The sequence below is a fragment of the Scardinius erythrophthalmus genome, assembly GCF_964197995.2.
Source record: "Scardinius erythrophthalmus genome assembly, chromosome: 16".
In the NCBI taxonomy this organism is placed as follows: domain Eukaryota; kingdom Metazoa; phylum Chordata; class Actinopteri; order Cypriniformes; family Leuciscidae; genus Scardinius; species Scardinius erythrophthalmus.
This window is the reverse complement of record NC_138236.1, coordinates 18,162,471-18,185,119: the sequence shown is the minus strand read 5'-3', so window position 1 is coordinate 18,185,119 and position 22,649 is coordinate 18,162,471. Positions and strand designations below refer to the sequence as shown.

At 38.8% G+C, this 22,649-nt stretch overlaps 1 protein-coding gene across 4 annotated transcripts in view; it reads right to left on the bottom strand.

Annotated features, from left to right (window-relative positions):
• Positions 1-22,649, bottom strand: part of cadm4 (cell adhesion molecule 4) — a 158,643-nt gene that overhangs the window by 5,253 nt on the left and 130,741 nt on the right. For 2 of the 4 annotated variants that reach the window (XM_081388719.1, XM_081388718.1), the window contains exons 3-8: positions 21,201-21,488; positions 18,464-18,625; positions 17,496-17,586; positions 13,466-13,638; positions 8,408-8,485; positions 492-620 (exon numbers count right to left, since the gene is read on the bottom strand). In XM_081388719.1, coding sequence (XP_081244845.1) covers positions 492-620; positions 8,408-8,485; positions 13,466-13,638; positions 17,496-17,586; positions 18,464-18,625; positions 21,201-21,488 — 921 coding nt within the window. The remainder of the gene's footprint in view (positions 1-491; positions 621-8,407; positions 8,486-13,465; positions 13,639-17,495; positions 17,587-18,463; positions 18,626-21,200; positions 21,489-22,649) is intronic. The other 2 variants (XM_081388721.1, XM_081388720.1) reach the window with 1 other exon arrangement.

Genomic DNA, 22,649 nt, shown 5'->3' with positions numbered 1-22,649 from the left:
AAAAACTCTGCTTTGCATTTCTTGCCTGTAACAAACACCATCTGATAAGTTCATCCTCACATCTTGCTCTGTGTTTTCATATTACTCCATGTTTCTTCATGGCCGTCACATGAAAATAACATAGGGCGGTTCTGCTCACTGATACGAATCTATAGCAGAATAAACAGTACTGCATAATCTCTACATGGAGACATTTCTACCATCACTTGGTATATTTTACAGCCCAAACTTAAATCGCCATCTACAACAGTTCTGTTTCCATTTCCTGTTAATGCTGGCTCTCACTGCACCAGCAAACACAGACAAACTGGATAAATGTTTTAACCTGGTTGATGCTAATTGGTGTAGTGTGAACCAGCCTTTATCTTCCATCACACACTCTCTCTTTCTCTACTGCTTAGTTATTTTTTACTTTCTCCCTCTCCTTAGAAGGTGAGGCGCATCATGTCATTGTGTCATCACAGGTTAAGTGTGTGGAGAGAGGAGGTCACCTTTCTGTCGGACGGAGCACCAGATGGTGACGATGAGCACACAGATGACAGTGAAGACCAGCAGAGCCAGGATGCCCCCGATCACTGCATACGGAACAGCACTGTGGGTTTCCACCACTGCTCCAGGGTCTGAGATACACACAAACACAAAGAGAACGGATTTAGCTTTAGCATTTGGACTAAAAACAATTCAAAGTGACTTGTGAAACCAAAGAAAGAGACAGAAATGTGATTAAAGTATCCTGTTATTTTATTGCTTGGATTTGTTTTTTTGTTAGTAAAAAAAGACAATGACAGCAGAGGTAAGATGGATGTGTGTGAAGTACACCATACAGTTTTTTCTGACAAGATAGGAAATAGTGAGAGGCAGAGAGACACTCTGAACCATCAACACATGAGCCTGGACTCCTTAAATATTTAACAAGCTGTTTTCACCACACAGCGGTGGGTAGAAAAGAAAATGGGAGGCATGGAGAAAGAGAAATACAGAAAACACAGATAAAGAGCAGAAGAGAGAAAGTGGCACAAAATGAGAACCTAACCTGAATGACTTTATTTCTATGGAACAAAACTACAATGATAGTTCTTGACCATGGCTGTTTAACTCTGAAAGCTATAAAAAGGTAACACTTTACAATAAAGTCTCATTCTTTAACATTAGATCATGCTTTTGCTACTTAAAAATGAGCATTATGAGATTTGAACAAACTGACATTTAAGTTATTATTCACTGATCGTATATCATCAGTGAGCTGTTAGTAAGTTGAACTGTGATTTGAACAAATCATTCAGTCCAGTTTATGAAATAGATCAATAAGTTAATTGAAAATAATTTAATTACTCACTTACTAGGGCTGCACGTTTTCAAGTTTTTCATTAACCGTTAACCGAGGCCCTTAGCGGTTAATACTCGGTTAACCATAGTGTGCGCGCCGCAACCCCGAGATAGGCGTAATTTGCGGGTGGGACATGTCCCCACCACTATTTTCTAAGGTCGATATTGTCCCCACCACTTTTGAAACATCTCGCGGCACGAATACCAATACAAATGAACAAAACATCTCCAGTTAACTATAGCAGAGCATTCATTTCGTTCGTTTTTTTTTAGGCGATCTAGCGCTGAAATGTTTCGTTTTTTAAATCAAGTGATAAAAGTGCTCATTGCCGCTGCGATCGAGAAGGGTCTTGTAAAACGTGCTGAGGTATTATTAATTCGTGACCACGAAACAATTCACCTGAATATTCACCAATTCACACACACACACACACACACACACACACACACACACACACACACACACACACACACACACAAAAAAGGAATAAAAAGCTGTACGAGAATAGTCGGCCTTCACTGAAGAGCTATCTTCACAGGTAAGAAAAACAGTTTAATAATTATTATTAATTCGTGGCCACGAAATAATTCACCTGAATATTCACCAATTCACAAAAAATAGGTCTTTAGCATTCACTAATTAATAGTATCAAACTGTTTTTGGCCACGTTGTAATTCGTTAAATCAAAATGAGGGAGGGAATTAGTTCAACGTGTCCACGATTTATTAAAACGAGGGAACAAATAAGTCGTCGTAACAACTAATTATTTAGATCAGTGGACAGGGCGCATAAAAACAAACAGTGAGAGAGCCCCGGCCGCGCGCGCGCGCGCACTCTCACTGCCTTCAAACAACACGAGCGCTGTATTGCTTTCTCCCTCGCGCATATCAACACAATAGTAAAAGGTCGGAAGACCGATTGTGTTTTATAGATTAGAAGTTTGTTCATATACAGTGTTTGATTAGCAAGTACATGTTTAGGAAATGCATGATACAAATTGTATGGGTTAATGTAACGGTAAACGGACTCTGCGGGTAAAACTGTTGTGATGAAACTGCGCACGCGCGGGGTAAAACGCTGTGGCTCTTTGTCTGCAGACAGATATTATTGTGCTGCGATCAGTGGCGCGGATACTATGTTTGTTTCTGGCTCGCGCACAGCCTTCACTCTCGGACGCGCGCTTTCTTTGCCCGCTTCATATTAGAAAACTGGTCTAGCGGTCTCTGGTGGTGCAAAAATCTATTGCAACTAAATTCAATGCACGCCATTGACGCCACTTAACCGAGCAAAATGTTTCACTCGGTTACGCAATTTTTAACGGTTAATCGGTTAATTGGTTAACCATGGACACCCCTATCACTTACTCAATGATCAGGTTGCAGTGGTTATTGAGTTAACAGCTCTCTGGAGAGGAAGATTATCAGTTAATAATAACTTAAATATCAGTCTGTTTCTCACTCTAATTTATACTTTATTTTAGTTTTTCCTTCATTTTTGGAGCTTAAAGGGATAGTTTATCCAAAAATTTTAATTCTGTCATTATTTACTCACCCTCATATAGTTACAAACCTTTATGACTTCTTCTGTGGAACATAATATGTTAATAACCAAACAGCTTTGTTTACCATTGACTTGCATTGTATCCATATCTTCTTTGTGTTCCACAGACGTGAGGGTGAGTAAAATAGGAATTTTCATTTTTGAGTGAACTAACCCTTTAACAAACATAATAATAATAATAATAATAATACATTTATTTTATATAGCGCCTTTCATAAAACTCAAGGTCGCTTTACAATAAAGTACAAATAAACTGAGATGGATAACATAATAGATAGAGGTACATATACATAAAAAATCAGATCATGGAGTAAGGGGTCAGGGAAACAAGCAGCAAAAATATGTTTTAAGGTGGGTTTTGAAATCGTGTAATGATGAAAGGTCATGGATGTGTTGGGGAATAGAATTCCAAAGAGTTGGGGCAGTGGAACAAAAAGCCCTTCCACCAAACGATGAAAGTTTGTGCCAACGGATCGTCAACAGACCGTGTGCGAACTGGGGTGTAGGTATGGATGAGATTAGAAATATAGTTGGGGGCAAGACCATGGAGTGCTTTGAATGTGATAAGGAGTATCTTGTATTGAAAACGAAAGCGAACGGGTAGCCAATGAAGTCTGTGTAAAATTGTGGGAAGATTTCTTTGTCTATGTGAGGAGCCTAGCTGTAGAGTTCTGAATATATTGGATCTTATTTATTGATGAATTGGGTAAGCCATAGAAAAGAGAATTGCAGTAGTCAAGCTGTGAAGTAACGAAAGCGTTAACTGGGGTATCAGCATCGCTGATATTCAGAAATGGACATAAGCGCACAATATTACGAAGGTGAAAGAAGGCAGACTTAGTGAGCGCGGAGATGTGTGGAAGGAAGGAAAGAGAGGAACAGTGGTGACAGTGGTGGAAGTGTAGCAATAGAATTTAAAGCCATGATGACGGATGATGTTACCTAATGGGAGCATGCAGATGAAGAGAAGAGGCCCAAGAACAGAACCCTGGGGAACACCGTGTGGGACAAAGGCAGTAGTGGACTTAGCCTGGCGAATAGAGATGTAATGCTGGCGACCAGACAGGTAGGAGGTGAACCAGGATAGGATAGTTCCAGAAATACCAAGAGCAGAGAGTCGTGAGATGAGAATATTGTGAAAGATTGTGTTGAATGCAGAGGAAATGTCTAGAAGAATTGGAATACTGGTGGAGCCGGAGTCAGTGGCCATAAGGAGATCATTCACAACCCTAAGGAGTGCTGTCTCAGTACTGTGGAGGGTGCAAAAACCGGATTGAAAACATTCATAGTGGTTGTTAGATGACAAATGTATTTGAAGTTGAGCAGTGACCACTTTCTCAAGCAGTTTCGAAAGAAATGGTAGATTTGAGATTGGTCTGTAGTTGGCCATGTAAGAGGGGTCGAGGCCAGGTTTCTTTAGGACAGGAGTGACAGCAGCAGATTTTTAATTCCAGAGGAACAGCACCAGTACTTAGTAGTTGGGAGATGAGAAGTGAAATCTGCAGTGATATGACAGGTGCACATATTTTAAGTAAAGCAGTAGGAGCAGGATCAAGATGACATGGAAGATGTGTTTGCTTTGTTGATTAGCTCAGAGATATAAGCAGGGGTTTGGGGGGCAAAATCAGTGAGAGTACCAGGTGTAAAAGCAGTGGGGAAGTCGTGTGTGGAGACAGGAGAGATCATGGATGGGAAAAGATTATGAATGCTATCGATTTTATTTTGAAAGAAATGCAGGAATGACTCACAGGGGTTACTTATGACAGGTGCAGTAGGGTTGGTGAGTTTATTGACTACAGAAAACAGTGTTTTAGGTCGAGAGGATGCATTAATAATAATAGTAGAGTAGTAACTAGAGCGTGCAGTATTTATAGCAGATTTGTATAACTGAATATGGTCAGTGTAAGCAGTAAGGTGAAAAGTCAAACCAGTTTTCCTGTAAAGGCGTTCAAGACGACGACCAACTGTTATTAGATTTGAAGTGAAGAAGTGCAGGGGTTACCAGGGAGACGTGTGTGTAGAAGGTACAAATCTACTTTTAAGAGGGGTGTGTATATCAAGGGCAGTGGAAATACAGGCATTATATTTGGTAAGGATATCGAGGGAGCTAGTGTGTTTAGTAATATCAGAGATATGAGTTTGGACAGATTCAGAAAACAGTAATGGATTAAGAGAATTGAGGTTATGGTAGGTTATAGTGGATTTCACCCAGAGGCAGGGAAGAGGCATTTCAGTTTAGTTCGATGAGGAGGTGATCAGACAGTCCAATATGAGAACCAAGCACGGAAACATTATGTAGACCAGCAGTGCAGACCAGTGAATATCCACTCGACAAGATCCAGTGTGTGACCTTTTGAGTGTGTAGCAAAATCGACATGTTGTACAAGACTGAAACATTCAAACAATGACAAGAGTTCATGAGTAACATGTTCACTGAACCCTCATTGGAGCGGTGTGAGGATTATTTTGTGTTATACAGAATAGCATATAGCTTTTGGACCACTTGAATGAGTAAATAACATTTTTGAAAACTGTTAGTTTAAAGGTAAAGTGTGTAATAATGTTTGGTTTCAAAAGAACTTCCCCTGTTTTTCCATTGGTAAGCCAAACTGATAGCCCCGCCCCCAGAATCACACCATTGGATAAGCTGATGTTGCCGTTGGGGCTGGTTAGGATTCTCATACAAAGAGAACAATGTTTACACCACAGAGCCTCAGTGTTTACACTTTTCAGGGGGAAATAAACCTACAAATGGCTTACTTACAGTTGTCTCTGCACATTAAGATGGGCAGAGAAAAAGAAAAAGTATTTAAGATAAGAAAAAGTATTTAAACATCAAAAAAATTACACACTTCACCTTCACCGCAAATGCTAGAGAAACAGCGGGAGATATAGAGAAAGGGAGGTTGCCTTTGAACAGGCTGTCGGGTAACATTTCATTAAGATTCGTTTCAGAGACGATGAAAAATTAACGCTGCTGCCCGCCTCACATGCGCTTTTCAGGGAACCAGCCACCTGGCGCTGAGAATGTGACATTAAAGAGACCACAGCCTCGGTAGCTTCCACTTGAAATAGTCTTTCTCTCCCAGTCTGTTCTGGAAAACATAGTCTTTACCCCTTCAATTCTTGCTGGATATTGGAGACAGCAAACAATACAATTCAGAAAGAAGAGGAGCAAGACAGAGAAAAAGAAATGAGACTGATGGAAAATGTTTGTGTGAGAGAGCGTGAAGAAAAGAAAAGCAAAAAGTCATAGATGCAATGACTGTGCACTGTGAAGTGCACAAAATGAAAACGCATCTAATATCTTCCTCTGCAGGTCAGTGTGTTGAGGTGTGAGGTTTGTGCAGTGTTGCGTGATGTCGATGTCTTGCAGTACAGTGAAGTCTCTCAGTAGTTCTGTCAGGTGAGATGATCAAGGGCTTTCTTCTGACCCGACCTCACATCCCCAAACATCATGAATGACAAGCAATGCTGCTGTCGAGCTGGGCCTCTTTTAAGGGGTCATTGTGCTCTCTTTCTCACTCTCTTTCAGCATGTGTTTCTTCATCTGTTCGCAGACTCTTAAATTGTAATGAAAAACATGGCACAGCAGCTGAGCAGATCCTCTGGAGAGCAGCGCTAGTGCTTCAGATGACAAGGGCACTTGGAAGACAATAGAAGTGTGTGCACATACATCTTAAGGAACATTAATAAACAGAAAACATGACTGAGAAGATGAGAAATTAGGCGATTTAGCAGGAGAAAACATATGGAACAAAACCGGTTTAAAGGCAAGCATCGGAGCAGAGCCGTCAGGGAAGAATTCGCATATGTTGAGGTGGAGAATGAGGTGGAAGACAATTAAAGAAAACTGGATTTGCATTTCCTGAAGGAAATAACAGTGCTTGCATGGTAGCAAACAAGGAAATATTAAAGTTTTAGATAAAGCGATTGAAAAGTTGTGAAACCAAAGACAGAGAGAAAGGTAGAGATAGACAGTAATATGCAATATAAATGGACAAATAAGGTAGCTTCTGTGCCTGGTGTCCTGTCTTTGTAGCTTGAAGACACGTACAGACAGAACAGAACAATCACAAAGTAGATTGTAAATATTTGCATGTTAAAAAGACCAACTGCAGTTCAGTATGCAAAAATCAGTTATGTCACCGCAGTCAGTTAAATTTCAATCATCGTAAAAATGCGTTCACACCATATCGGAATTAACGTGATTAAGATTCCGACACGTAAAAAGCATTCACATCCTTGTAGAACTTGTAATTGCAACTTACTTATAAATTTGCTAAATTGCTGTGACTTTAGCATTAAAATGTGGTAAAGTAGTTTCTGTTTAATATTTATCTGTATAATAAAAAAAATATTTCTGTTTAATAATTCAGTAGCACTTTATTTTACAGTCCTGTTCCCCATGTATATACTACGTACTTATTATAGTAATTGCAATAACTGGGTAATAACTAGGTACTAAGCTTGAACCTTCCCCTATACCTAACCTTAACCCATGTAGGCACCCTATATTACCCAGTACTTTCTTAGGTAAAAACACTGCAAGTACACAGAAGTGCATGTACTGTAAAATAAAATACAACCAATAATTTCAATAACTGACTATTGTAAATGTCTTAATAATGCAAGGTTAATCTGAAAATAAATGAAAGACACAATACAGTTTAACGTAGCTAGCACAGAGTTGAATAACTACTATTTAATGAACTGCTAAATAATCTAGTTATTAATAATGCATTTGCATAAGGACTGTTACTTGTTTTATTTTGTTTTTGTCTATTGATTGCTCAAATTATACTATTAAAGAGTTGCCAAGAAAACACATAATTCCGAGTTTGAGGACATACAATTTTTAAACAAATATAAACTTTGCAATAACCAAAACATAGAAAGCATAATATGAGTTGCCCAAGGCAGTGTTTAACAACGTAAACATTTATTTCCCCCCAATTTCTAAGCATCCATTTAAAGTAGAGTGTGTTTTGGATAAAGTCACAAAAATTACTGAAAAGTTTTGACTCTAATATATCATATGCGGTTGGATCATGTCACATACTATCAAATCGGATCTGAAAATTCTGGTTTCACAGAAGATCATAACTCCACACAGCTTTCATCTGTTTTATAGTCTGTCAAAAGCAGTGAAAATGCAGCATAAATTATGAAGAAAATGAACAAAATTATTTACAAATCAAATGACGGATGCAGAAATTTGTGTAGAAGTCAAAGAATGAGATAAAGAAAAAATGTATTGCATTGCTCATTGTGCAAGCACTGTAATAAAACTGTCACTCATTATTACAACATGTGAAGAGGTTAGCCAATAACAAAAGAGGTTGTTTACATCTTTTTAAAAGCTGCAGTGGAAAAACAGCCTGTTTTATTCTAAGGGAAAGATTTTTTTTTTTAAATCATGTAAACCTAAAGCATGATTGTTTATGGTGGAATAAACACTGAAAAAAAGTGAAGGGAAATGAATGATGAGTACAGGTAAGGTGATGGAAGAAGGGTTACCTTGGTATTCCTTTGTAAAACTGGAGGATGGAAGGGTGGGGTGAGCGATGGCAGGATGAGGGTTGGGAGGGACAGACACTACAAGGGAATGGCATTACAACAGGGTTATTAACAATCTATTGCAGCTACATACAAGCACATGCAAGAGGAAACAAGCAAAATGGGGCCTGTCATTGTGTATGTGAGTGAACAAGTGTGTACGCAAGAGATAAACAGTGTTGTTCATGAATTGCACCCCTCTGCCAGGGTCAAGGGTCTCTATGCGGATAACATCTCCAGCCAGCAGGGTGCAGCAGCTTCCTGTTCCACCCTTTCATCCCTCACCGCTGCAAAATACTGCAGTTACCGTGCACCCCGGGCTCAGCACTCTCTCTCTCACTGTAATCTTCAATCCCTCCATCCCAAAGATCATCAATCTTGCTGCTCTGCTCACCATCCTCCACACCTTCTAATATAGGCACTAGCCTCATCGCTCTCTCTCGACCCATCTCGTTCCTGTTGCTACTCTCTCTGCATATGGGCCTATCCTTTTTATGCAACAAAGAGCAGCAAGTTTTCGGGATGCGTATGTGTGTGGCCTTTAAAACTCAGAGGGATTAACAGCATGGTACCAGACTGATCAATAGCCAGACACAGATCAATATCCCGAGACCACCCTGACTCTTCAGCTAATCATCTCTCTCGTTCCTCTCCTCTCAAATCCTCTTGTCTTCGACTGTGGCAAAACTTCTCACATTTTAAAACATTTCAGATTGTTAAAGGGACAGATCCCCCAACATCTTAAAGGTATAGTTCTCCTAAAAATGATTCTTTAAGGCATTGTTAACCGTCATTAACTGTCATTATTTACTCACCCTAATGTCGTTCCAAACCTGTATGACTTCATTATTCTTTAAAAGTTTTAGGCCATAAACAAGGACAGGCAGACATGACACAGAAGCTCCGTAAAAGTTGAATAAATGTCGTCAATATGACCATTTCCAAGTCTTCTGTATTCTTAAAATTGATTTGTGTAAGAAACTAACTAAAATTAACATTGTGATTCACTGATCACTAACAGAACCGCTGCAACCTGATCAGCGAGTTGAACTTGAGAACTGAATCAGTTCAATTTGGAAGCCATTAAGAATGTTTTGTGAAACTGAAGCATATCCACTGATCAAATAAATTGTACTTTCACAAATCAAAAACCGCTACTCTCATGACCACAAAAAAAGGGGGAAAAAAAAACACTTATAGAGAATGATGACTTTGGTTTGGTCTGTTTCTCAAACAAAAATGTTGCATACCGCTTTCAAAGACAAATCATGTGGATTACTTTTATGTTATGGTGCTTTTGCATCCTTTTTAGGCTTTAAAGCTTCAGTCCTTATTCATTGTAATTGCATGAAACGCAGTCTTCAAAATCTTTTCTTTTCTGCTCAGAAGAAAGAAAGTCATACAGGTTTGGAATGACATGAGGGTGAGTAAATAATGACCACATTTTTTGTTTTTGGGTCCCCTATTCCATCGCTCAGATCCTTTTTTTTCTCATTACATTTCCTATCCCTCTTTCCATTTGCTCACACTTTCTCGTTCCTTACATTTCTGTTTTCCTGCACTTTTCTTCAAAACCAATAATTTAAAAGGCTTTTCTTCTTTCCTTCCTCCTGCACATCATTATGGATCAGGCTGAAAGCTGATAAACATTTCATCACACAATTGTTTGGGTGAGTCAAGTCAGCAATGTTCTCTGCGTTTTTGGGACAATGGGGTTTGTGCCACATTATACCACCAAAGAAAGAAAGGGTGGCAGATCTTCAAGTTGTGTTCTAATCTTCCATTTACGGAGTCCGTAAATCCCACAGTCTCTCACCTCTCACCTCTCACCTCTCCGCTCAAAGGCCAAGTCTCTGTCGTCAACTCGACACACTCCGCTTGATTCGCCTTGCTTAATATTCCTGTCATGACTATCCAAAGGTAAAAAATGACATTTTCAATTACTATATCCCCTCTTGCTCATGCTTCCTTCTCTTTTTCCAAAGTTTCACTTCATTAATAAAGTGCCCATGTTATTTCTCCCAATTAGAGCCACAGCTCATTATTGCGCTACATCTTTTTCTCTCTCCTGCGAGCATTGTTGGTTCTCCCTCCATCTCTTTTTATCCATCCCTCCTTTTCTCTTCTCTCATTTCAATCTCAGTGGCTCTCTGAGGCCATTTCGATTGTAATGGCATTTATCGGCAGCAAGGTCCATCATGGCTAAGTGCTGATGGGGGACTGTCCTCTGACCGTTTGACCACTGAACAAGCATCATATGTGTAAGTGAGTACAAACGCACACGTGCACACACTCATTTGCTTTTCTGTGGTGAGGACTTTCTATTGACTATTGTTTTTACAGTGAATTAATGAAATTTTCTACCCTCTCACCTTAAATAGAGCACTCACAGAAATATTTTTAGACTTTCATTAAAACATTTAGCATGTTTAAGACATTTTCCTCATGGAGACTTCTGGCTGCTCCCTTCAATGTAAGTGATTTAAGGTTTAACAGTTCTTGTGTAGGCAAAACCTGAAGCACACAGATACATTTAAATAAATCTAAAAACGTAGCAACACACAAAAAAAGTTGTTTTAGTAAAAAAAAAGAAAAAAAGTATGCACCAAATATATATGCAAATGTAAAAGTTTCCAGACAGACAGAGATAAAGCAGCACAGACAGGCGTACCTGTTGAGCCATGTGGTAAATAAACACTTGCATATCAGTCAGAGTAAATTGCAAAATTCCTGAAAAAAACAAAGTCTCCTCCTCCTCTGTCCTTTTGTCTTCCTCATTTCCTCATTATCTGTGTCACCTCTCTCCATTGCTCTCTGTTGCCTGAATTATTCTGTCTTTCTCTCATCTACCTTCAGTTTATAATCATCATCCTGTTCATATTGGCTGGTTGCTCCTCATTTTGCACTTCATGGTCACTTTAGACATAAAATAAATCAGTGGGAAAAAGTTTGTCAGTGCGAAGCAGCAAGATATTTAGATCAGCCCTCCTCCACCCTCTCGTGTCACTGTGACTGCTGACTCATCATCTCAATAGCTCAGCCTTCAGAAGTCAGACATGTCTCTCTTTTTAGTTGCACTGAGCATAGGATTTCCAGCGGATGAAACCTAAATACGCTGATACCGCTGAGAGTTAACAACAAATCTTGTTCATTTACTCCCACACAAACACATTAAATGGGGAGGCATGTGTTCTGTGTAGGAGAGGCAACCAGACAAAGAAAGGAAGGAAGGAATGAAGAAAGAAGGATTGGAGACATGATGAAGGGAAGGAAGGAACAGAAATGATGATAGAAAAATAGGAAGTAAGCAAGGAATGAGAGGGAGGAGTGAAGGGGGAACAGGATGAATGGATGGAAAGAAGGAAGGATGAAGGGAAGAAAGGAAAAAAGGAAGAAAGGAACATAGGAATGGTGAAAGAAAGATAGGAAGGAAGCAAGGTAGGAAAGGAAGGGGTGAAGGAAGAACAGGATGGATGATGGATGGATGAAGGAAGGAAAATATGATGAAGGCAAGAAGGCAGGAAGGAAGGACGGAAGGAAGGAAGGAAGGAAGGAAGAAAGGAAGAAACAAAGGAAGGAAGCAACAAAGGAATGAAGGAAAGAAGGAAGGAAGAAACAAAGGAAGGAAGGAACATAGTAAAGGTGAAACAGCTAGGGAGGAGAGGCAGGGAGGAAGGAAGAACAGGATGGATGGAAGGACGGACGGAAGGAAGCAACAAGGAAGTGGCAAAGAAAACAACAAAATGAGGGAAGAAAAAGAGAAAGAAAAATATGGAAGGAAAGAAAGAAGGAGGGAAGGATGAATGGAAGGGAGGAGAGAGAAGGAGGAGGAAATGGAGGAAGGAAGAAAGGAAGAATAAAAAAGAAGGGACAAAGAGAGGAAGAAAGGAATGAAAAGAAGAAATGAAGGGGTGAAATAATGAAAAAAGGAGGAAGAAATGAAGGGGTAAGAAATAAAGAAATGAAGGAAGGGAAGAACATGGCAAACAAAGAAATGAAAGAAAGCAGAGAGGAAGATAAGGAGAAGGGAAAGAAGAAAGGATAGAAGGAAAGGTGAAAGAAAAGAAGGAAGAAATTGAGGAAGAAAGGAAGGAATGATGTAAGGAATGAAACGAGGAAGTGAGGAAGAAAAGAAGGAAGGATGGAAAGAACAAAGGAAGGAACAGAGGAAGGTAGTAGGAACAAAGCAAGGAATAAAGTAAGGAAAGAAAGAAATAATTAAGGAACAAAGTGAGGAAGAAATTAAGAAAGAATGAAAGAAGAATGGAAGGAAGGAACAAATGAAGGGAGGAAGAAAGTAAAGAAGGAATCAAGGAAGAAACAAATGAAGGGAGTAAGAAGCATGGAAGGAATAAAGGAAGAAAGGAAAGGAAAATAAACAGGATTCCTGGGACATTCTCTAAAGTGCAGAGGTGTTTCAAAGCTATAGGCTCACCTACACAGAATGAGCAGAAGAGAGAGGGAGCGAGGAATAGAAGCGGGATGAAAGACGACATTCCCACCCACCTGCGCTCTCCGAGCTGCCTCGTTAACGTGCGTATTTGATGGCTGTCGTTACCATGCGGAGAAAAAAAAGAGGAAAAAAGAGAAAGAAAGGAGGGAGACCTCTGGGGATCTCATTTCTTAGACTATTTCAAAATGCATCACACATCCTGCAGGTCTACAGACACAGCAGAAGGGCTCAGTTCACTGAACAGCCACAAGGGGCAGACCTGGGCAAGAGGGGGAGGACTAAAAAAAAAAAACCACACCATATTGGGAGCACAACACGAGTTTGTCACATCCAAAGACACAGTAAACCACCTCTGTAGCTACGAAGAACCCACGCTGTTCTCGAGCGGCAAAGAAAGTGTAGGTGTTTACGTGTATACATTTGGAATTGTTTTGTAATTCTGAGCGGTGTGGAAACAGGCTTCATATAAAAGCCTTAAGACTTTGACATGCAAAAATGTGGGCTGTATTGTAGTTTAGAAGGGGTAAGTGTTAATATCATGTGACCAGGGACGCTTGTTATCTTACCATACACCAGCAGTGTGTAGTGGTCAGCTGCACGGCCATAATTATTATGCGCCTGACAGAGGTAAGTGCCGTTGTGTGATTGGCTGAGGCGAGACACCTGGAGAATGTTGGCTGTTTTCTCCGCCCTCTCAGGAAGAGTGTCGTTCACTCGTGACCACTGGATGTCACGTGGTCTGGAAAAGAAGAAAAGACAGACTGTAAAAAAGACAATCTTTTAAAGAAATAATCAAGTATTTATCAAAGGAGGAACAAGGCATTCAAAGAAAAGCTGGAAAAACAAATCTAATGAGGCACCAGGGAGGAAAGAGAATAGAAATCTCATAACATTAAAAAAGATGAAAAAGACATCAAAAGTGTAGTATGTCCGTGATAAATGTAATTGTGATTCCAGATTACATTCATGTTACACATTCATACATCGTTTGGCCAAGTATGTTCTATCCATTTAATCAAAAGAAGTACCTACTCAAAAAGTATGCCGTTTTGAATGCTGACATTTATTTGTTTCACTCTGAATTTGTTTCTGAATTATGCAGTTAAAGGAATCATTCAATGACTCACTGATCAAACACAGTCTCTCTCTCACACAATAGTATGTGTGTGTGTGTGTGTGTGCGTGTGTGTGTGTGTATATATGTGTGTGTATATATATATATATATATGTGTATATATATTTATTTATATACATATATATGTGCGTGCGTGTGCGTGTGTACACACACATACATCTTTATTATCTTTACTAAACATTATTGTCTTTGTTTTATAAATGCAATAATTATAGTGGCCGAGAGAGCTCAACGCAATGCAACTGAAGAAAACACATGCAAATAGAAAAAACAGCCGCAAAATTAAGAAAACATCTTCATCAGTTTTACAACACACGTGGCCAGCGGGACATTAAACAGGAAGTGTCTGTCCGAGCTCAAACAGGTTTTGCGTGGGAACGCAAATATCTTTGTGAGGGAACGCAAAAGTTTTGCGAGGGAACAACAAAAATTCTCCCATCCTAATTTTTTTTCCACCACCAGTTCCCTTGAACTTAAAATGTTCAATGTCATCAGAATACAAATGAGAAAAGAAGAGTTAACAAAGAGCTGAAAACTAAAAAACAAAACAAAATAGATAGAGAAAAAGAACATGAGGGTAAGATATTAATCTATGCATCAGTTACATTGCACAAAATGTTGTCAAGTTATGTTTAAATAAGTTTCATAAGAAATGTTAGGTAATGCATGGTTCCAAAGATCAGACAGCAAGTTTTAAAGTTGATACACTCGCACAGATATATAATGCATATTTTAAAAACTTTTTTGTATAAAAAGTATATTAATTTGCAAGTTATGTTAACAGCAATAATATAAATTTCTGATTGTTCTAAGAACAGCTATTCAGCTGATGGACACCGTGCTGCGTTGTCATGGGAAATTACGTTGTCTTTCGCTGCTCCCTTCGCCAAGTGCGTTCCAAATGGCTACAACACAAGTGCCCTGCTCACTCCAAAGTCCCCAATTCAAGGGCTCTGCCCTTCGAAGGGAGTAGGGCATAGGGATGCTCACTTCCGAGCAATAAGCATGTCCCCTGCCGGGTTCGTCACTTATTGGGGTCCCCTGGAAACATTTCCGTTGTGGTCTGTGCTATTTGCAGTGCGTTTCTGTATTTGGTTGTGTTGGGAATATTTGGAGCACACTTGTGTCGTAAAACTGAAGAAGATGTTTTCTTAATTTGCGGGTGTTTTTTCAATTGCAGCACGTTGAGCTCTCTCGGCCACCGTAAATAAGCCACTTAAGATTCATATATCTTATTTGAGGATATTGGATTTTGTTTTTACTGGAAAGTTTTATATACTCAATATTTTGCAGAGAAGAGAGGAGAGAGGAGTATAGTCCTAGAAGATAATACCAGGCAGACAGAGACAAAAGAGCATGAAAGGAGGAGATTACTGAAAACACACACACACACACACACACACACACACACACACACACACACAGCTGCGAGGTGATCCACAATAGCTGGAGATACACGAAAACTGTAGGGCAAAAAGCCTGAGGCTTCTGTTCTGAGCCCACCGCTTGTGAAACGCCTCATCCCTCATCCACCCTGGCTGGGATACAAGTCTACGTCATCACACCGTAATCCCACGGGACACTTTTAATTACAGCCCTCACAGGATTCAGGATACAGTACCACACACACATTCTCACATACATGCATGAGCCAGCCAAAGCACTGAGGAATAACAAACACACCCATCCAACAAATGCAGACTGTGTTTAATTGGTGATTAATGTCGGATGAACATGATCGCAATGGCTTTATAACCAAGCAGCACGACGCAGTGTACTGTGAGTTCAGTTACCGTAGAGCGGCATCTGGATCCATCTCTCATCCCTCCCATCAATACACTCATTTATCTCAACCTATCCAGAGAGCGTTCTCTCTGTGGGTGGGCAGTCTATTCTCATTTCTCATCACTGCATTCTGTAATCTTCAAACATGCCCCTACAATTAAACATTAACACGTTTCACACTCTCTTACTCCCCATCGCATAAATCACATAGCCTTTCATTTCTCTTTCCCAGCTAAAACCCCTCTGAGACTATCTTTCTTTCCTTCCCTCACTCATTCATTCATTCCCGCATTTCAGCGTAAAATGAGTGGCAGCTCAAGCATCCTCTCTATTTCTCCATCTTTCATTTGTGTAGCGGTTCCTTACGAGGCTCTGGAGAGGCTTTAATGGCTTTCTGCTCACAGCCTCTTAGGGAAAAGAGGCTCAGTGACCATGGTTGAGCCACAGAAAAAGAGAAAAACAGAGACTAATGTCTTCTTAAGACAGAAAGTGTCTGTGCTCACAGTGACAGCGGTGAGGTTGACAGAGGAGAACTTTCTCCTTCAAAATAAGCCATTTAGTGATGCAAGAAATAAATATCTCTGAAAAACTCTAAAACTTCATTCCATATTTACCAAAAGTGGTAAAAAAAAAAATCAAATGCTGGTGAAGGACACTCATGCATCAAAATAGTTGTTTATTTAAAGTCCCCCTATAGTGTCAAATTCCTTGCTTTTTTTTTCTTGTCTTAAAATAGCTTGATTGTAACTCCACACCATTGCCTCATTTAGTATATGCGGTTCTATGAATATGCAAATTAGCCCCAGCTCAGAGATCCACTCATTGACGTGATTGGTTACAAGGTAGTTTGTGAAACACCAGCGATTTCAAACTGTGTTTTTGATACTGTCTTTGGTTCACTGCAGTTTTAAGGAGAAAATACTCATCAATGGTGTTGACTTATGAATTTGCATATGGTTTGTTTTAAAGCATATTAAAAACACCACATAAACATAATATAAACAACATTAAAAACTTGTTTTTCACCACAGGGGGACTTTAACGTTCACTATAAAATTTTATTTGATCCTGTTTAATTGCATTGCATATTGTTGTTATGTTTTATTACTTCCATCTTTACTGCTACATTTATTAAAATAAAAATTTATAAATAAAAAATAAATAGTGGCAGTAATTGCAAAACAAATAATAATATACAATAATATTTTATTTTTATTATTTCCACCTTTCACCAAATTCATTTGTTAAAAAAAAAAAAAAAATTATAAAAAATATGTGACAGTAATAATAATAATGTAATATACATTTTATTCAATTTTTTCCAGTCACTGTTTTTATTGTGTTCTTTGAAACTGAAATTGAAGGGGAAATAATAAGAGAGAGAGGTATGGGTGGAAGAATAGAGGACAGAGTCAAGGCTGTTCTCCCTCATGCACAGATTGTCTTTGTTCGGAGTCATTATACTTTATTGGAGCTGGATTCAGATGATCCTCTTTAAGCATTTTGGATTGTTAGAAGATAAAAGCTGTTCCTGTGGGACCAGTTCAGATGATTAGTTTTAAAGCACATGTAGAAACAGAACTCCACACACGCTTTCACATCCATCAAAATCTCCCACACACAAACTGACAGATACATTTAGAAAGAAAAACACATAAACGATCTTGTACACTCACAGTGGGTTGCCGGTAACAGAGCAGGTGAGACTGAGGGAGTCTCCCTCTCGGAGGATGCCCTGAGGGGGAATGATTTTAACCGTAGGAGCAACTGCAGAGATAAAGAGAAAGATAGAGAGAGGGAATAAAAAAAAGGAAGAAAGCTTTGTCACAAAGCCCAGAGAGCACCTACTGCCTTTAATGGAAGTATTGTGACTTCAAGTGACATAAGTGACTGGATTGGAACAAATCACTCACTCACAACTGAATGTTCCTCTGGAACTTCAATGGATTTCAATTTGGCCAATGTGAAAGGAATAATAATTATAATAAACACACATATGAGATTCATCTATTTTCTTATTTAAAAAAAATGTTATACACTATCATTTAAAAGATTGGGATAAGTAAAATTTTTTTTTTTGAAAGAAATGTATTCAGCAAGGATGCATTAAATGATTAACATAATTAATAATGTATATATAATTAATATAATGTTACAAAAGATTTCTGTTTCAAATAAATGCTGTTCATTTGAACTTTCATCAAAGAATTCTGTAAAAAGTTTCAGTTAGATTCAGCTACAGTTAGTTTCCAAACTGTTTTCAACATTGAATAATAAATAATGAGAAACAATAATAAGAAATGTTTCTTGAGCATCAAACGAGTATATTGGAATAATTTCTGAAGGATCATGTGACACTGAAGACTGGAGAAATGATGCTGAAAATTCAGCTTTGCATCACAGGAGAAAAAAAAATAGTATCATATTTCAAGTGTTTCTGTTAACACAGTGGTGTGGTGTGTAATGGGATACTGTTGTCTTCTAGTCCTTTATCATAGCAGGAAAGATGTAACACAAACAAACAAACCTTGTTAGAGGCTTGCCAAGTGAACATGTTTAAACAGATGGGGCTTCTGCGAGCTAATAACGTTAATCAGTCTAACATGGTGGTAGCCATGGAAACGTGACGGCATTGTTGGCTCACAGTGAACGTCCAGGCTGTAGTGACGAACTCGTTTCTGCCCCACGAGTGCCGGGTGAGACACCTCACAGCTCAGCGCCGCTCCGTTATCTTTCCTCTCCACGGGGATACGGATAGTGTTGGAAACACTCACAGTCTTGCCGTTCTCCTGCTGAGAGATCACACCTGAACGAAAAGAGTGGGATGGAAAGAAATTGAGGGGTTTATAGAAGTCAGTTTGCCCAAATTGGAACAATGTTCACATTTCAGCCAGACAATTTTTGCATACCTTTCATTCAAAGGATTGCACGCTCTCTCTGGTTACTTCAAAGAGTACGAATTCGATGCGCTGAGCAATATACCTTACACGCATTGATTTCACAACCACAGAACAGGCTCTATTATCCCTGTGAGACTATTAAGTTTTAATTTGATGATGAAAAACGAAATGACAGGGAGCGAGTGAAGGGCAGAAAAGTGGTAATGACACAGAGAAGGGGAAGTGTAGGTCGATAGAGAGTGGGGTCAAAAAGAGTTTACAGAATTGTGAAGGGTATGTCAAGATTACCGTAATTACAGGTTCCTAACTTGTAAAATTCAGATTTAGATCTGTTAAAATCATATGAACCAGTTAGAAAAGGCTAATTTATTTAAAGTAGTTAATGTGTTTATGAAGGATATGTCAAGATTACCATAATTACAGGTTCCCTAACTTGTAAAATTCAGATTTAGATCTGTGAAAATCATATGAACCAGTTTGAAAAGGCTAATTTATTGACAGTAGTTAATGTGTTATGCATCATGAACTAAAAAATAAACAACAACACAAAGATGACACATTTTTGGAGGCCAAAACCCTTAAACCCAGAATTCTTTGCACTTCCAAGTTCGATCGTCCTGAAGTCCTGATGGGTTTTTGGTTAAATGCCTGTAATATGTCTATGGTTAACACCATAAAATACATCACTACTACCTAGGGATGCACCAATATGAAAATTTTGGCCGATACTGATAACCAATAATTGTTTATATTTGAAAGCCGATAACAGATATATTGGCCGATAAATCTAAATCCAAATTTTTATAGAATTTTTGAGAGCTTGAAACATTCTCATTATAATTTTATGTAGCCTATATGACAGACTTGCGCTGCACTTAACTGTATTTTTTCTTTTATAATGTAAGTATATTATTCCAATCATATTTAAAGCAATTCAAAACCATCACGGTGAACAGAGCGCATCTGAAGTGTCACGGCTGAAGGAAATAATCCATTATTTATCTGCTTTAATATATCGGCCATATGTATTTTGTTTATAGCCTACATTTAGCTTTTTACTTCTGCTGATTGTATTTAGGCTTCAAAATTCATAAAAGTTGTGTTGATTTGTGAAGTTTAGCATGATGAACAAAACGTGTAAGAAATAAACGTTTGGTCACAGAGCGTATTTTCTGAAATAATCCAAAAGTCAAATTGGGTTTTTGTCAGGGGAACCAGGGTGATGCTAACTTCTGGCTCGGCCTACAAAAATACACGTGTTGTCATCTCATAATTACGGTAATTACGGTAATTACGACAAGGTGTGAACGCAGCATTTAGCTCCAACCCTAATCAAAGACACTTGAACAAGCTAATCAAGGTCTTCAGAGTTACAGGTAGGTGAGTTTAAACAGGATTTGAGCTAAACTCCGGGACCCGATTTAAGGAACCCAGTTGTAAAGTGTTACCCAATCTCAGAGTTACCACCTCATAATAACATGACATGAACGCAGCATTGTATAACACAGGGCTGTTTCAATGTTTGTGTCACTCCACTTGCCTATGACTGTGGCGTTCCAGACCAGAGTATGTGAGCAGTTTGAGGGGTTGTGTGGTTTTGCATGAGGCTGTTTTTAGACAGGCTGCCAGTCTGTGTGCTACTTGGTGAATTAACAGCAAATTTTGTCTGAAACATAAGTTACTTGACTTGTTTATAGAACTCTTACTCGTGTGATATCACTTAAATAACCTTGATCGGGCAGACATTTAAATTATTTTCACTGAAGCGGAACAGCGATGGGCTCAGAAATCCAAATTCAAGCTGAGTCCTGTCTTATTAAATCTGTCGAAAAACCCTCTCCGCTCACAACTTTATATTCCAACAACATTGATAGTGCACAAAGCCTACAATCTCAGCCTACACTTTCCCTGCCTCTGTTTCTCTGTCTCTTTGTCATTCTCTTTTTGGAGCCAAAAAAAGGAAAGCTGAAACAAAAAGATAGAGCAAATGTGATGGCATTGAGGAAAAGAAGGGGGAGAGAAAGCAAGAAAACGAGAGATGAAGTCGACAGAAATGAGGCCCCACCTGGATCCAGTTCTGTGTGGGGATGTGTTTGACAATAAAAAAAAAAAACACCTTCCTCTGCACACATCCGAAGAGACCCAGATGGACAGATGCATTTGAAATTCGATAGAGTGACAAAGCAATAGAGGGGAAAATGTGCCAATGAGCAAACACATGGGGGAGAGGAGCAAAGCGTATCTTCCTGGCTGCCAGAGAGATTAGTCGAAATGCATGACATTTACCATGAAGACAGAGAGTCTGACAAAGAGACAGAGCAAATATGCACACATGTGAGGGATTTTTTTTATAAAAGTAGAGTGTTTTTTGTGTTTGTATATGTGCTTGTATGCTTTTTCATGTTTGTAAGTGCATGTATAGTATGTAAATGTGGATGCATTGAATCTGAAATTACTTTGTCACATTTAAATTGAACTCACCGGGGATCTCTCGCCGGTCCCGAACCCAGCGCAGGGTGGCTGGTGGTTTGCTCCGTGGGGACAAGCATGTGAGTTCCACCTCTCCACCTTCCACTGCCTCCGTCTTCACCTCCACTGTAGGCACCTCCGGGGGCACCACCACCGACAGCGTCGCCACCTGGTGGTGTGTGTCATCGGTGTAGAGCTGGCAGAAGTAGCCGCCCTCATCAGACACACTTACATTAGTCAACGTGATCCGCACCAGCCGCGGTGAGAAAAGAACCATCTGAAAACGGTCATCTTTCAGTGCTGGAAGGGAGAGAGTAGGGATGAGCAAGGATAAAGCAAATGCAGGACACGCAAGTTAAAATTATTTCAAAATTGAACCTATTCACTTTCTAAATGCATCTTTCTCTGAGCCATTTCAGTGATGCATGTTATTGCAAAGAAGAAAATGTGTTGTTTAATTTTTAATCAAAAAGGAGCGACTTTCTCCTCCTCTCAAATGACTTTCCTTTTCTGCTGACGTCAAAGCAGGCATTTAGGCATTGTTTAAGCAGTCTTATTTCAGGTTTTGCTTTATTCTGGTTTATAATGCCTTCTTTTCCCAATGGTTAATATCAAGTCAAGCCTATTACATAAGGAAAATGTGTTGCGGCTGACAATTCGCACTGAGTTAAGTAATAAAATAGTTGTGTGAAGAGAAAATGAAGCAGTAGGCTACAAATGCTACTAATGTTACTAAATTATTATTCAAAAGTTTTTTTTTATTTCTTATGCACATGCAAGAATGCATGAAATTCAACAGTGATAGTTAAGACATTAATGTTACAAAAGATTTCTATTTCAAATAAATCCTGTTCTTTTAAACTTTCTATTCATCACTGTTTCCACCAAAATATTAAGCAGCACAACTATTTTCAAAATTAATAATAATAATAAATGTTTCAGGAGCAGCAAATGAGAATATTAGAATGATTTCTGAAAAATCATGTGACCACAGGAATCACAGGAATAAATAACACTTAAAAATGTATTAAATATACTGTAATAGAAAACATTTTAAATCATAATAATATTTCACAACATTACTGTTTTTACTGAATTTTGCATAAAAAGAATGCAGCCTTGGTGAGCATAAGAAACATAAAAAAAAAAAACATTTAAAAAAAATCACCAGTCCTAAATTTATTACCAGTATTAGCATTTCACATGTCTGTATTTCATGGATAAAAACTGCTGTTTATCACTATGTTTGCAATTACTTTTTGTCACTATGTTTTCAATTACTGCTATTCAATTGCTTGTTTTCAGCTAAACCGTTGTGCAGATCCTGATTGTGTAAGATACATAAATACCACTGTCTTATAAGTGTAAATAATTTGACAGTGAAATAAATTAGTATTACCTTTTACATATCTTCAAAGCAGTTAGTGTAGTAGCTTTTAGTGTTCCTAGCTACTTCATCAA